This window comes from Phaethon aethereus, assembly GCF_964289735.1.
Source record: "Phaethon aethereus genome assembly, chromosome: 20".
Lineage (NCBI taxonomy): Eukaryota > Metazoa > Chordata > Aves > Phaethontiformes > Phaethontidae > Phaethon > Phaethon aethereus.
Genome location: NC_138596.1, coordinates 7843623 through 7857466, shown reverse-complemented (window position 1 = coordinate 7857466; position 13844 = coordinate 7843623). Strand labels below are relative to the sequence as shown.

Below are 13844 nucleotides of genomic sequence, written 5' to 3'. Positions count from 1 at the left end.
GTCCCCATACTCTGCATGCTGATTAAGATGAGCATACAGTCTGGCTTTTAAATCACAAATGAAAACAATCTAAAGAGCCTGTTTTGGTTTATTGTTAATTAATCTACAGAACACTAGGAATTGCAAAACAACTCAAAAAGCAAATTCCAAGATCAAGCCAAACCGTTTTCTAGTTTGTGCACCATCAAATGCTGCTGTTGATGAACTCATGAAAAAGATCATCGTTGCATTTAAGGAAAAATGCCAAAACAGACAGGAGCCTTTGGGTATGGTTTATTTTAAAATTCTGTTTATATGTTAAATAGACAAAACCTGAAGGAGTAACTGGAACAGTTGATTACATATATTACTTGTATGCTACTCTAAGCAGCTTTTTTCTCTTGCAGAACATGACTGGTACATCCTCATACTGTTATTAATTTTAATGTGCTTTTCTAAAAGGTGTATTTTATGTTTTTTTAAAATAAATTGTACTTTGTCTTTATAAAGACCTTGACACTTTCCTCATAGTGTTAGTTTCAGTTCACCAGTTTTCCTAAGTACTCCTTAAAGATTTGAACACAAGACTATTACATTGATTTTTGTATAAAATTGAGAGCCTCTCCCTTTTTTTTCCATCCTCTTAGTTTGTTGCTAGTACAAAGTAGATGAATTCTGAACAAGGCATCTAGTCTGTACTGGGGAAAAAAATCTGCACTGTAACAAAATGTTAATTCGGTTTGACTTAGCAGCTGCATTACTGATGGTACTCGGTAATTTTCTAACTTAGGAATTCTGTAAATTTTAAATAAAGAAGCCTGGGGATAAGAGGTGGTTATGTTGATTCGAAATTACATTCTTAACTGTTAGCCACCACTAAAACATTAGCAACATCTGTTTCTTTTAGAGTTCAGAATTACTGAATTCTTTTTTTTTGTAGCTGTGTTCAGATAAGTACAAGTGAATTGTTGCAAACCCCTGAAAAGCAGAAGAAGGAAAAGCCTTGTTTGATATCCATGATGTTTAAATTTTTTCTCTCTCATACCAAAGTGGAGAGATGATTGGAGCAGTCTAAAACTATTTTGGCTCTGATTTTGTAAACAGGGAATTGTGGTGATATCAAATTAGTGCGACTTGGTGCTGAAAAAGCAATCAACAGTGAAGTCCGGGGATTTAGCCTGGATAAGCAAGTTGAACACAGAATGAGTAAGTAACATGCAAATCACTTTTCTTCAGTCGTCTTTAAGAGCTTGATGATCATAGAATTATATTATCTTTGGGTTGTAAGAGACCTCTCAAGGCCATCTAGTCCAACCCCCTGCAGTGAGCAGGGACATCTTCCACTAGATCGGGTTTTTCAGAGCCCCGTCCAACCTGACCATGAATGTTTCCAGGGATGGGGCATCTACCACCTCTCTGGGCAACCTGTGGCAGTGTTTCACCACCCTTATGGTGAAAAATGTCTTCCTTAGATCTAGTATAAATTTGCCCTCTTTTAGTTTAAAACCGTCACCTCTTGTCCTATCGCTACAGGCCCTGCTAACAAGTCTATCCCCATCTCTCTTAGAAACCCCCTTTAAGTACTGGCAGGCTGCAGTAAGGTCTCCCCGGAGTCCTCTTGCTGAGAGTGCACTAGATCCCACTGTCGATGGAAGATATTAAACAGTACTGGTCCCAATACGGACCCCTGAGGGACACCACTTGTCACCGATCTCCAATCTACACATTGAGCTGTTGACCACTACCCTCTGGATGTGACCATCCAACCAATTCCTCATCCACCCAGCAGTCCACCCATCAAATCCATCTCTCCAATTTAGAGAGAAGGATGTTGTGGGGGACTGTGTCAGAGGCCTTACAAAACTCCAGATAGATGACATCTGTAGCTCTTCCCTTGTCCACTGACGTGGTCACTCCATCACAGAAGGCCACTAGGTTGGTCAGGATGAAGTTTTACACGTGGAACTGCGTGTCCTTTAAGAAGGACGATCTGGTAAAAGATTTTTATGCCACAGCGCTTTATAAGTGTTGTTTTTCTCAGTCTTAGTCGGAAAGTGTCAGCTTACATATGGCCTAAGATCTAAGCAAAACCAAAGAAATAAACAGACGACAACTTGTTTGGTTGTTTTTTTTAAAGAAATTACAATAATGCATGTTAAAGCCATCACTTTTAAGCAATGCAGCTATGCAGCATTTGAGAGCCACAGTTGGAACCAAGTCTCATTATCTTCGTTCTACAAGATACAAGATACGAACTCAGTAGAAAAAGGGAAAATGCAACAAAAAACGAGTTTGTCCGTTTGTTCTTAATGACTTAACACTTGCTCTCAGTCATGCATCTTATTGCAACATAGTTTTTCTATTCCTCCTGTATGTTTTCCTTTGTTCTATCATAGAACGAAAGCCAGCTGACTGTGACCAGGATATTCAGAAGAAGAAAGCAGCTCTGGATCAAAAGCTGGACATGCTGTCTCGTCAGCGTGCCATGCACAGATGTGAGAAGAGGGAGGTAGTAAGAAAATAGTATTTTTAACCCTGTTTGTGTTTTCTGTCTTCATAACTGAATCCAAAGACTAAAGAACTCTACTTTTTAATGCCACCCCTGAGCAGTAACTCTTTCTTGACCTGCTTTTTCAACTAATGGAAATGTTGGTTAGCACTGTGAAAGAGAATGAAGAACTTTACATCAGGAATTTTTTTTATCGTCTTATACTAGTGTTTTCAACTGGTTGGTCATGCCACTTCTTACTCTAGTGTTGCATAGTCTTCATTTGGTTCTGTCACCAGTTAGCTTTTAGTGTAACCATATTTATAAATCTTAATGACTTAATTTGATTGTATACTTCAAAGCTCTGTTTTTGTTTAACTGGAAATAGTAAGATCTCCTTGTGATCTGAGATTTTTGGGATATGTGTTGCACTTGAAGATTTCGATTTTTTTTGTCTAAAAATTTGGCACTTCTGCTCAAATTACAGATTTCTGATGGTAAATTGTTTTCACAGTTGCACAGAAATGTAAGGTGTAGTATTGTGTGTTGCAAAGTCTAAATACATTGACAACTTTCTAAGAAACTGATCAGCTTCCTCAGACACAGTAAATATTAAAGGACAGTCTGAACAAGTCTAAATGTTTAGGAAATGAACTAGGGTGCGTGAGGAAAAAAGGTATATGGGAAATGTGTGGTGTTAATGATTCCTGATATTTATATGTGGTTTCTCTTTATTTTATTTCCCATCTAGAGTCAAATGTTAGATGATGAAATTGGCAGACTTTCAAAGGAGAGACAACAGCTTGCTTCTCAACTAAAGGAGGTAGGAGTTTAGGGCAGCTCTTTAAGAAACCTCAGCTAATGTATGTATATACTTGCTATCCTTTAATTGTAGTGGAGATTTGGTTTTGATGTGGCTGGGATATAAAGTAGTAGGTAAACAGATAAAGGTCATAAGTTGATTAAGTTATGGACAACCTGGTGTGAAATCAGGTGTACTCTGACTGCATATTGCAGAAAAAAACCCAAACGGATGGGAGTATTCACTCTTAGAGTTAAGGGTGGATTTTAAACAAAATGTGGCATGTTTGGCAAAGAAGGTAATAGAAACGTGCCTGTCATGTTCTAGGATGTATCATCTTCAGCACTTTCATGCACCTTATAGTCCTACTGGAATTGAGATACTTTTAAATGTTTTTAAGTCAAGCAACAGCTGGAAGAATTTTTTTGTGTGGAAAGAGATAGGTTTGAAAGTGGAAATAAGCACTGATAGCAAAACAGTAATTAAGCCTGAGTAACACGAACCACGAAATGAATGAAGGTTCATCTTTAATGAATATATGTTGACCCTTAATGGTCGTGGAGGCTAGGAGTTACAAATGTGATGGCAAACTACACTTTGCTCGCAGTGTCTAGATTGCATAGCTGTAGAGATAAAGGAATACTTCTTTCTAGTTTGCCACCTCAATGGCATTGATCTGTAATTTAAAGCGACAGTAACACTTCGGTTAAGCCAACTGGTTACTTTCACTTGTAATAGAGATAGTTTCACTGGGATGACGCATTATGCATGATCTGTTTGGCAGTTAGAATTGTCCAGGCAGTTAGAAATTGCTCTAAAGTCGTTCAAGAAAGCTAAAAGAAGACATGGTATCCTGTTGTACTTGAAGGTTCGGGGTCACTCTCAGAAAGTACAAGTGGATATCATCTTGGAGTCCGACATCATCTGCTGCACGCTGAGCACGAGCGGAGGAAGTTTGCTGGAATCTGCTTTTTGGAGGCAAGGACTTGATCCTTTCAGCTGTGTCATTGTGGATGAGGTCAGTAAAGCTATTTAGAACTAGAGCATGTTCTACCTCTAAAGGCCTGCCTTGTTCTCTGCTTAAGCTACTTGTGACTGGCTGCTGGTGTAATACATGGTGGGTTGACTGCCCCATGCCCACCTTTTAACTGATAACCAGCCTATCCTGCCATGTAGAGCCATAAGAAGAAAGAGTAACTTTTACTTGCTGCTTTTTCTGACTTGTTTGGTGCTTTAATGGCAGACAGCTTTTACTTAAAAGTCATGGCTAAAGTGTGGCTCTTGCTGTAGAGATTTCCAGATGGTTGGGTTATATTGGTATCTGTTTGGAGAGCTCTGGATATTTAATAAGAAAAGAAGAATATGTTTGGAGGTTTCTTTTAGGGAAAGATCCTTCTTTCTCTCTCTCCTTTTTTTTTTTGTTTGTGGGTTTTTTTTGTATGTTTGTTTTAGAAGACTTAAAGCATTTCTGAGTTGCTCTGGCTCTGTTAAAGGAAATGTAACATAATTCCCTCTCCACTCCTTTGCTTACAACTTGTGCTTTTTGTCCTGTTTGCATATACAAAAGGCAGGGCAGTCCTGTGAGGTTGAAACACTGATTCCACTGATCCATCGCTGTAATAAACTTGTCCTTGTTGGAGATCCCAGACAGCTCCCTCCTACTGTAAAATCAGTAGTAAGTGTTCAAACTGTGTTTTTTTTTGTGCTATGTAGTATACGAATGGTATCTATAGAAAATATGTAGAAGGAAAAAAGACACTTCAATGTCAGGTCATGATGTGTATCAGATAATAACTTTTGCCCTGCCAAGTTTAGTCTCTGTTATGTGGAGACTGTATCAATACTGCCTTCAAATGTGTGAATAAAGCCAATACAGATGTGCGAGTGCAACCTCTGTAGACTTTCCTGGTGTAGCTTGGAAATTATTTCAAGCACCATTAAGAATAGCTAACACAAACTTCAGTGTAACTCAGCACTTAGTTTGTGATGGACGTTGTGTTGCGGCAGGCTCTGTTATTTTGTCATGTGAGCTTCAGTCAGTGTCACATTCCTTAAGGAATGGAGGATGAAGACTACCTGTTTGTGTGCGGATTTCCTGACCCTACACATGTGATTAACATACAGGAGCACTTCCTTGTATCCAACTGTAAGGAGGACTGTTTTAAATATCTGATAAAGGAGGAAAAACAGACTGGCTTCTCTAGAAGGGTGAATTGTCTGGAGGCTGTGTGCTTGTTTAACAAGATCCCACCTGGAAGATATTGCTTTTTGTTGTTGTTGATGTTTTTTAAATTTTACTGCATTGTGCCTCATAAAGGAAAGTTGTCTTGATGAAGAACTACACTGACAAAAATTCAAATTTATGCAGGTGATTGCTATTGAACTAGTAAGACTAACACAAATAGAAGATTGAAGTGCAAGTAGTTGTCTTTTTGTCAGTGATTTAGAAGTTTAAAGGAAAACACCAAGAGTTTTAAGTCCAAAAAGCAAATTGGTGTCTTTAGTTTGGGATCTAATTCCCCAGAAATCAATCTCATGTTTTCCTTGTGGCAGAAAGCTCAGGAATATGGCTACGATCAGTCCTTGATGGCACGCCTGCACAGACACTTGGAGGAGCAAGTGCAGAAGAATGTTTTACGGAGCCTGCCAGTGGTGCAGCTGACTGTGCAGTACAGGATGCACCCTGACATCTGCCTCTTCCCGTCCAGTTATGTTTATGGCAAGACCCTAAAGACTGACAAGTGAGTAGCTCTCTGTTCTCCTTTCTGAGCAGGGGGTATTTCGAAGAAATCTTTTCACATCAGGATATTGTTTTGAGTCTAAAAATTCTTGAGGTTGTGTGTGGGGGGAAGATGCTTACTTGCACTCCATCTCTTGTCAGTGCTGGCTGTGGTACGTAAGTTAACCAGATCACTTAAAATTGAGCATACTTACTGCTTAGAGTTCATTTTCAGGCTTCAGTGTATCTGCAGGTAGCAGTGAAAATGAAGGACTTTGGGGGGAAAAAAAAATGCTGAAAGCTGCTTGTATTTGATAACCATGGTGTAAATAAATGAAGTATTAGTTCTTAGAATTTCTGTATGGTTACCTAGTGATAAAAATGTTATTTACAGAGCAACAGAAGAGAACAGATGTTCTTCAGAGTGGCCATTCCAGCCCTACCTTATTTTTGATGTAGGAGACGGTCGTGAGGAGCGGGACAATGAGTAAGTCGTGCATTGTACTCTGCCAAATTTTAGATTTACTGAGAATTAATTACCTGCAGAAGAGTTCTCTTCTCTCCTCTATTGTTCGCTATATGCATTAAGTAGCCAGGACTGCATTTTTAACTTGATTTGATTTAATCTTGTAAGAAAGCAGGTGTTAAATGTTTTTCTGTTAATTTGAAACTGGCTTTAGTCCTGGTTTGACTATCTGTTAGATGCCAGTGAATGCTTACAGTCTCTGCTAGTTCTAGTAACTGTTTCAGATTCCTGATTTTTTTTTTTTTTATCAGTGACTTTCCTTTCACAGCTGCATGATGAGGTAATGCCAGAAGGTGGCAGGCTCAGTCCTCCCTTTTACCTGTTCTGTAAAGAAAGCAAAGCTATGTAGTTTTAAGGGAACATGAAGTGCAGCCTTTCACTGCTAACACTTCTTGTTAGCCCCTCATCAGGGCCTGCTTGCAAAGTTCTTTGAGCCTCTGTGTGAAGGAAGTTGCAGCAGTTCAAGACAGGGGCTTTGACTTGCAATCCCCCTACAAATTACAGAATCACTAAGGTTGGAAAGGACCTTCAGGATCATCAAGTCCAACCATTAATCCAGCACCACCATGTCCCCTAAACCATGTCCTGAAGTGCCACGTCTACACGTTTTTTGAACACTTCCAGAGATGGCGACTCCACCACCTCCCTGGGCAGCCTGTTCCAATGCCTGACCACCCTCTCAGTGAAGAAATTTTTCCTAATATCCAATCTAAACCTCCCCTGGCGCAACTCGGGACCATTTCCTCTTGTCCTATCACTAGTTACTTGGGAGAAGAGACCAACACCCACCTCACCACAACCCCTTTCAGGTAGTTGTAGAGAGCGATAAGGTCTCCTCTCAGCCTCCTCTTCTCCAGACTAAACAACCCCAGTTCCCTCAGCCGCTCCCCATAAGACTTGTGCTCCAGACCCCTCACCAGCTTTGTTGCCCTTCTCTGGATACGCTCAAGCACCTCAGCATCCTTCTTGTAGTGAGGGGCCCAACACAACACAGAATTCAAGGTGCAGCCTCACCAGTGCTGAGTACAGGGGCACAATCACTTCCCTACTCCTGCTGGCCACACTATTCCTGACACAGGCCAGGACACTGTTGGCCACCTTGGCCACCTGGGCACGCTGCCGGCTCATGTTCAGCCGGCTGTCAACCAGTACCCCCAGGTCCCTTTCCGCCAGGCAGCTCTCCAGCCACTCCTCCCCAAGCCTGGAGCGTTGCCTGGTGGTGTTGTGGCCGAAGTGCAGGACCCGGCACTTGGCCTTATTAAACCTCATACAGTTGACCTTGGCCCATCGATCCAGCCTGTCCAGATCCCTCTGCAGAGCCCTCCTACCCTCCAGCGGATCAACACTCCCACCCAACTTGGTGTCATCTGTACACTTACTGAGGGAGCACTCGATCCCCTCATCCAGATCTTTGATAAAGATACTGAACAAGACCGGCCCCAGAACTGAGCCCTGGGGAACACCGCTTGTGACCGGCCGCCAGCCGGATTTAACGCCGTTCACCACAACTCTCTGGGATTTTTGTACAGATATTACCGATATTACAGATACTTCTGTAATGTTTCCATTCTGTCTTATTTAGCTCTTTTAGTAATCCTCAGGAAGTGAAGCTGGTGATGGAATTAATTAGAACAATTAAAGAAAAAAGGAAAGATCTGGGTCTTCGTCGCATTGGAATAATTACCCCTTACAGCGCACAGAAAAGGAAAATTCAAGAACAACTGGACAGCGTGTTTAAAAATAACAGGTAAAGAAACTGTGAGTTTTTGAATGGGACTTGCTCTTGCATGTTAGTCCTTTGTTTATCCTCTTAAAATAATGGCAAAAGCTATCAGACTTTTTTCTGACCTGCCAAAATCTGTACTTAGTTATGCCTTTAAAGGGGACATGCAAGGCTTTAGCTTGAGAGGCACAGCCTCTTTGTACCACTTCTTAGTAGTATGCATGCTTTGATTATATTGCTGTTCTGAATAAAGCTCATTTAAAAGAAAACCTAAAATTCTAAGCTACGTGGACCTGAACAGCTTGTCAACAATGATGCTGGCTTCAGCAAAGCAAGTTTAGCTTTAGGTTTGTACACTGAACCTTTGCATATATTGAAGCAAAAATTTATCCTGGGTTATTTTGACAGCTGATCATTAAGGATAGTGTTTAGGCTATTTGCATCAGTGTGTTGCTTAAAAATTCAACTAACATAGTTTATCAGCTTGCTAATTCTTTCTTCAACAGCCCAGGAGAAGTGGACACAGTGGATGCATTCCAGGGACGAGAGAAAGACTGCATCATAGTGACATGCGTCCGGGCAAACAGCACGAAAGGGTCAATTGGGTATGTTTCTCTTCAGTGATTTGCAAATTCCATTTCCAATGACACTCTAGATATACTCATTATATTTTTAATATGGCCAGTAAGAAAGTTATTAGAGAACAAGTCACTACAGCCAGCAAATTAAAGGGTATCTTAATGCATGAATTAATGTTACTGGTTTGAGATCTCTGAACAAAAGGGACCTGGAAATGCTAAGTATTGTGTTCTGTGCTGCATGCTGATGAATTTGTGTGACTGCCTTAGACTGTCACTGTTTTGGTTTGGCAGGATTGGTCTTTAGAACTTGGCTCTTTGCACTAGTACTGCAGCAGTTATTTTTCTTGTAGGTTTTGATATATAGTGTAACTTTCTGAATACTGTTAATTTCTTAAAATGAAATTAATTTTCTGTGACTGTTGCTATCCTATTAATATAGCATTCTGTCTGTAAAAGTATTGTTAACTAGTTAGAGATGTTGCTAGGAATGTGATGTAGATGAGCTGGATCTTTGATTTGTAGATGAATGTGCTTGTCTTTTGAGTTAGGATGAGATTTGCAGAAGTCTTGATTCAAGATCACAGATTTTATAATTTTATGTGGGTTTTTCCTGTCTGAAAGAGAAGGAGCTAGATACAGTGTGTGCTGTTTACCCCCAGACTGCTACAGCAGTTGTTGATTTGTTTCTGTAACTTATAATTTTAATTTAAAAAATGGTAGTTGAAACGTGCCTTCTTATAGTTCATTGGCTTTTAAGTCAAACTATAGGAAGTCTGTTCGCATAAACAAAAATCTTTGTTTCCATGTACCAGGTTCACTAAGCTACTTATGTTTCTCTGATACAAATTTTCTAATTGCTAGATTAGGGCTTTTAATTGTGTTGATCCATGCTGCTTTGGGAAGAGAAAGAATCCCAATACTGTAGTAAACAACAGTAATGCTTTTTGGAGACTTCTGAATCTGGTTGGTTGAGTTTGGAAACTGAAGGCAGCTAGAACCTGCCAGTTCTCTTGGCTGACACGGGACTTAATCTGTGTCCTTTTGGAAGAAAACTTTCCAGCTTGCTGTGTTGAAGGTTTATATATTAAAGTTTTGGCAGTGCAATGCCTTAAAAGCTGTACATACTGATGGCTTGGACATCTCTGTTCCAGGGTCAGGTGTCATTGGCAAGGTGTGATGGGAAAGTTTGCTTTGCCCTTATGATCTTGTAGCTGAGCAGAGCATTTTTGTCTCCAAGGTTGCTAGTCCAGCGTTAAATTTATTCTGGAAGTAAGTTGCAAAGGGAGGAGAAAACTCTCCAAGAAATTACAAAGGATTTTTTTTCCTTTCCTGAGAAAATAATCTTGTCATCTTTCAGTTTTAAAAGCTGTTGAGAATATTTCGTAGTCTTTCACGATCCCTTCCTTCCCCCCTCCCCTCCCAAAGACCTACAATATCTGTGCTGCTGGATCCACTCCTCAGGTCTGCTTCCTGCCTCACTTTTTTTCCCAGACTGCCCAGATTTTCTGAGGTGGCTCAGGAGCTTTTTCAGTCTTTACTGCAGGGGTTGTGAATTTGCTGAAGAGCAGGTCTCGGTGCCGTGACCACAGTACCAGGCATTGACGTTAGACCTGTTCAAACCAGGTTGTATAACGACTTGACATAGTATTGCAAAGTTTGTTGGTATAGAATAAGCTGTGCATTGTGGGAGATTTTTCATTAGTGAAGAAATTGTTGATATTAGTTTCACAAATCTTTTTTGGAGTTTTGGTAAATAACAGAAGTCAACCTTTTAGAATACACTAAGCATTTGTTTGTTTAGGTTTCAGTACCTTGGTTTGTGATCCCACAAAAACAGACTAGACAATTTTCATAGTGCAAATACAGACTTTCTTCTGCAAGAACGTACTTTTCACTCTTGAAGCATGACAAAGCAAAAGTCTTCCTTCGTGTGCTTCCAGTGCAGGTCACCTTTAAAATAAAATATTCATGTGCAGTGTTCAGTATTTCAGTAGAAAATTTTCCCATTAATCATGCCAAATATTATTAATCTATTTCAGTTCAAGTCAAAAAGAAGCTTAAAGTCTTGATAGGTGAAGTGAGGTTGATGTCTTCTGTACTTTGAGGAACATTTAAGGAAGCAGTGGCTGGCATTAAGAGGGGATTTGCTCTAAGAAAGGAAACATCAACAGCAAGAGCTGGAAACAACTGGAATTCCCTGCAAGGAATCAAATTGGTGAAAGAAAGAAAACACAATTTGTGCAAAGCCCTTCATATCAGGCAGGGCTGCTGCAGTGGGATCGGGGAATGGGTCATGAACTGCCGCCTTCTTTGTAACTGCTTCTGTTATCTTCATTTCATTGAAATTGTGTATAATAACTTTTTCTTGTAACACTTAAACCTTGTGGAAAAAGTAGTTTAGGAGCTTAGTTTTGTCTTGTCACCTAGGTTTCTGGCAAGTCTTCAGCGTCTGAACGTTACAATTACCCGAGCCAGATTCAGCCTCTTCATCCTTGGAAGACTGAAAACGCTCATGGTAGGTGCAGTGTTAACCAAATAATCTTCTATGATTCACCCTTTTAGGTCAAGTCAGTGTTGGGGAAATGAAAACCGTCCTCAGGCTGCTCCAGCCTATGAAAGGGGGCCATTTTCTAGTGTATTCTAAAATTTTAAAGTCCTCTGAAGGATTCTCTTTGAAAGCTTTGGCTGTAACTGTCAAAAGCTTAAAAAAACCCCAAAAACCTCTTTTCCATGCTTCTGGGAAGGGAGGTTAGAAATTACTCTCAGTATTTTTAGTAACTAAACTAACACAGTTCTTTACAATTCAAATGTGGGGGTTGTGAAAAATCTTCTCCCTGCTGGTAAGATAGGGTGGTGGCAGAGGTATTTCCTGCTTGATCCTTACTGTTCCTCCAGCTCCGACTGTTGCAGTCATCACTGGGCATTTGAGCAAGGAAAAAAACAAACCACCCCAAAACATTCCTCTGACCTTCAGATTATTGTTTTTGATGCTACTTTGTATAGTCATGTGGTTTCTGAGAATACTCTTTGCTTGTACTCTTTGAAGCAGGTGTTTCTGAAACAGAACTACGTATTTGGTGGCTATAAAGGCCCACTGAGTGTGTAGGATGTGCTCTTGAATAGATTTAATGTCTTACAGTACTTGATTTTTATTCTTTTTCGGGGGGGGGGGGGGGTGTTGGCTACACCACTAGAGGGCATTAAAGCTGTGTTCCTGTTTCACACTCCGAGAGAACTCTTCTGGCCTTCATAAATACAGAAATGGTCATTTTAAGTAGTAGCTCACTGATGGTTGAAAGTACCTTCCCTGTGTTAAAGCAGCCAGAGTGCCTGTTGCTGTTTTGCAACTGAAACATAAGATTCTTCCATTCCAGAAGGAACATAACAGTGGTTTCCATGACAGTTGTGTCAGGTACCTTGATTAAAGAGGTTGTGCATCCTCTGACACCTCTGTCCATTTTTGTTGATTTCTTTCTGATAACTGTTTTTTTGGGGGGGTGGCGGTGTCTTTTTTCTTTTTTTTTAAAGGAAAATAAAGACTGGAATGAGTTGATTCAGGATGCTCAGAAAAGAGGTGCCATTATCAAGACATCAGAAAAAACCTACAGGAAAGATGCTGTTAAGATTTTGAAGCTCAAGCCAACAGTACAGCCCCCAACCAAAGCAGGGACAAAGAACTCTCCTCTGTTGCAGGCTCGTTCTTCCAGTGTAAAGAGGGGTGAGCCTGCAAATCCAAGGGAGGCCAGCAGCCCACGGGAACTCGCTGCTGGTGCTGGCCGTGCAGTGCCACAAGGAAGCAGAGAGCCCCAGCAGCCGCAGGGGGCTCAGGCTGCAGGCTCCAGGAGAGGCAGTGCCTCCGCACCCGTGGAGGCTGCTGTGCTTCCTGCTGATCAAGAGAAACCGCGGGACCCAAGGCTGGCAAGTATGGTTAGTAGAACTGAAACAAAAGGGAAGGAGCAGGCCTCAAAAGGCAGCAGTCGGTCAGCCCAGAGCAATCCAGGATCAACGTCGCAGCAAGGCCTCGCTGTGTCCTCCGCTGCCAGGGATCAGCTTTCCAGAACAGAAACTTGTAAGAAGCCCCAGCAAACAGTGGGACAATGCGACGTGCCTTCCACGTCATCCCATGCGGCTCAGCACAAGGGTGACTGGAGAGCTTCTGTATCAAAAAGCAGCTCAAAAGCCCACAGTGAAGGAGGTCACGGTAATAGCAGTCAGTGGAACAAGGATTATCGTGTTTTAACGCGGAGAGCATCAGAGGAGTCACCACAGAACGCAGACTCAAACACTGCCAAGCGAAGAAAGACCTCTCACTGACTTCAGTATTGGCTCATTACTGAAAATCTATTCCCAGATTTCTGTCTAGCAAGGACTGTATTTTAAATTATTTAGTACACCTGGAACTCCCTTATATTGATACCACCACTACTATCAGTAGATCCATCTCTCTCCCATCCTGTTCCTAATGGTGAAGGAGACTTTATACCTGACTGTTGATAGCTTTGAGCTTTTGAAAAGAGAAGTTGGGTAGCTGCATTGCTTGGAAGAGCAGTGAATTTTGTCATCTAGGAAGTTAAGGTTGTAAATGTTTAACATGTATATTTGTAAAGTAGAAAAAATTATTTTAAGATTTAATTTTGCAAATATATAGCTTCTTGTTTCCTTGTGCAAATGCTAATTTCTTAGTGATGCAATTTTTTATGAAGAACCAGAGCAAAGCAAAGCAAAAAACCACCAAAAAAAAACCCCAAACAAAAAACCCTGAACAAACAAAAAACCCTCCCAAAATCTAAAAAACAGCCAGACTTCTTTTTCCCTTTGCACTAGTAAGTCTAATTTATTTGATAGCAAAGAGTGAATGTTGAAAATGTGGTAGCAGTGATTCTTCCTCACGTTCCACTAGTGCCTCAGGAAACACTGAAGGCAGATGTACATTGGTTGAATGGAGAGAATTCTACTTATTTTGTATATTTTAGTGCTTGTTTTTATAGGAGCAGAAGAGCTTTCATTTATACAAATGTGCCTTGAG

At 40.7% G+C, this 13844-nt stretch overlaps 1 protein-coding gene across 1 annotated transcript in view; it reads left to right on the top strand.

Moving 5' to 3' along the window:
- Positions 1-13844, top strand: part of SETX (senataxin) — a gene marked incomplete at its 5' end in the record, with an annotated part of 29208 nt that extends 15364 nt beyond the window's left edge. The window contains 12 exons of the mRNA XM_082008983.1: positions 110-266; positions 1084-1185; positions 2376-2488; positions 3219-3290; positions 4138-4291; positions 4841-4944; positions 5823-6010; positions 6383-6475; positions 8097-8261; positions 8744-8842; positions 11246-11333; positions 12347-13844. Coding sequence (XP_081865109.1) covers positions 110-266; positions 1084-1185; positions 2376-2488; positions 3219-3290; positions 4138-4291; positions 4841-4944; positions 5823-6010; positions 6383-6475; positions 8097-8261; positions 8744-8842; positions 11246-11333; positions 12347-13132 — 2121 coding nt within the window. The 3' untranslated portion in view covers positions 13133-13844. The remainder of the gene's footprint in view (positions 1-109; positions 267-1083; positions 1186-2375; positions 2489-3218; positions 3291-4137; positions 4292-4840; positions 4945-5822; positions 6011-6382; positions 6476-8096; positions 8262-8743; positions 8843-11245; positions 11334-12346) is intronic.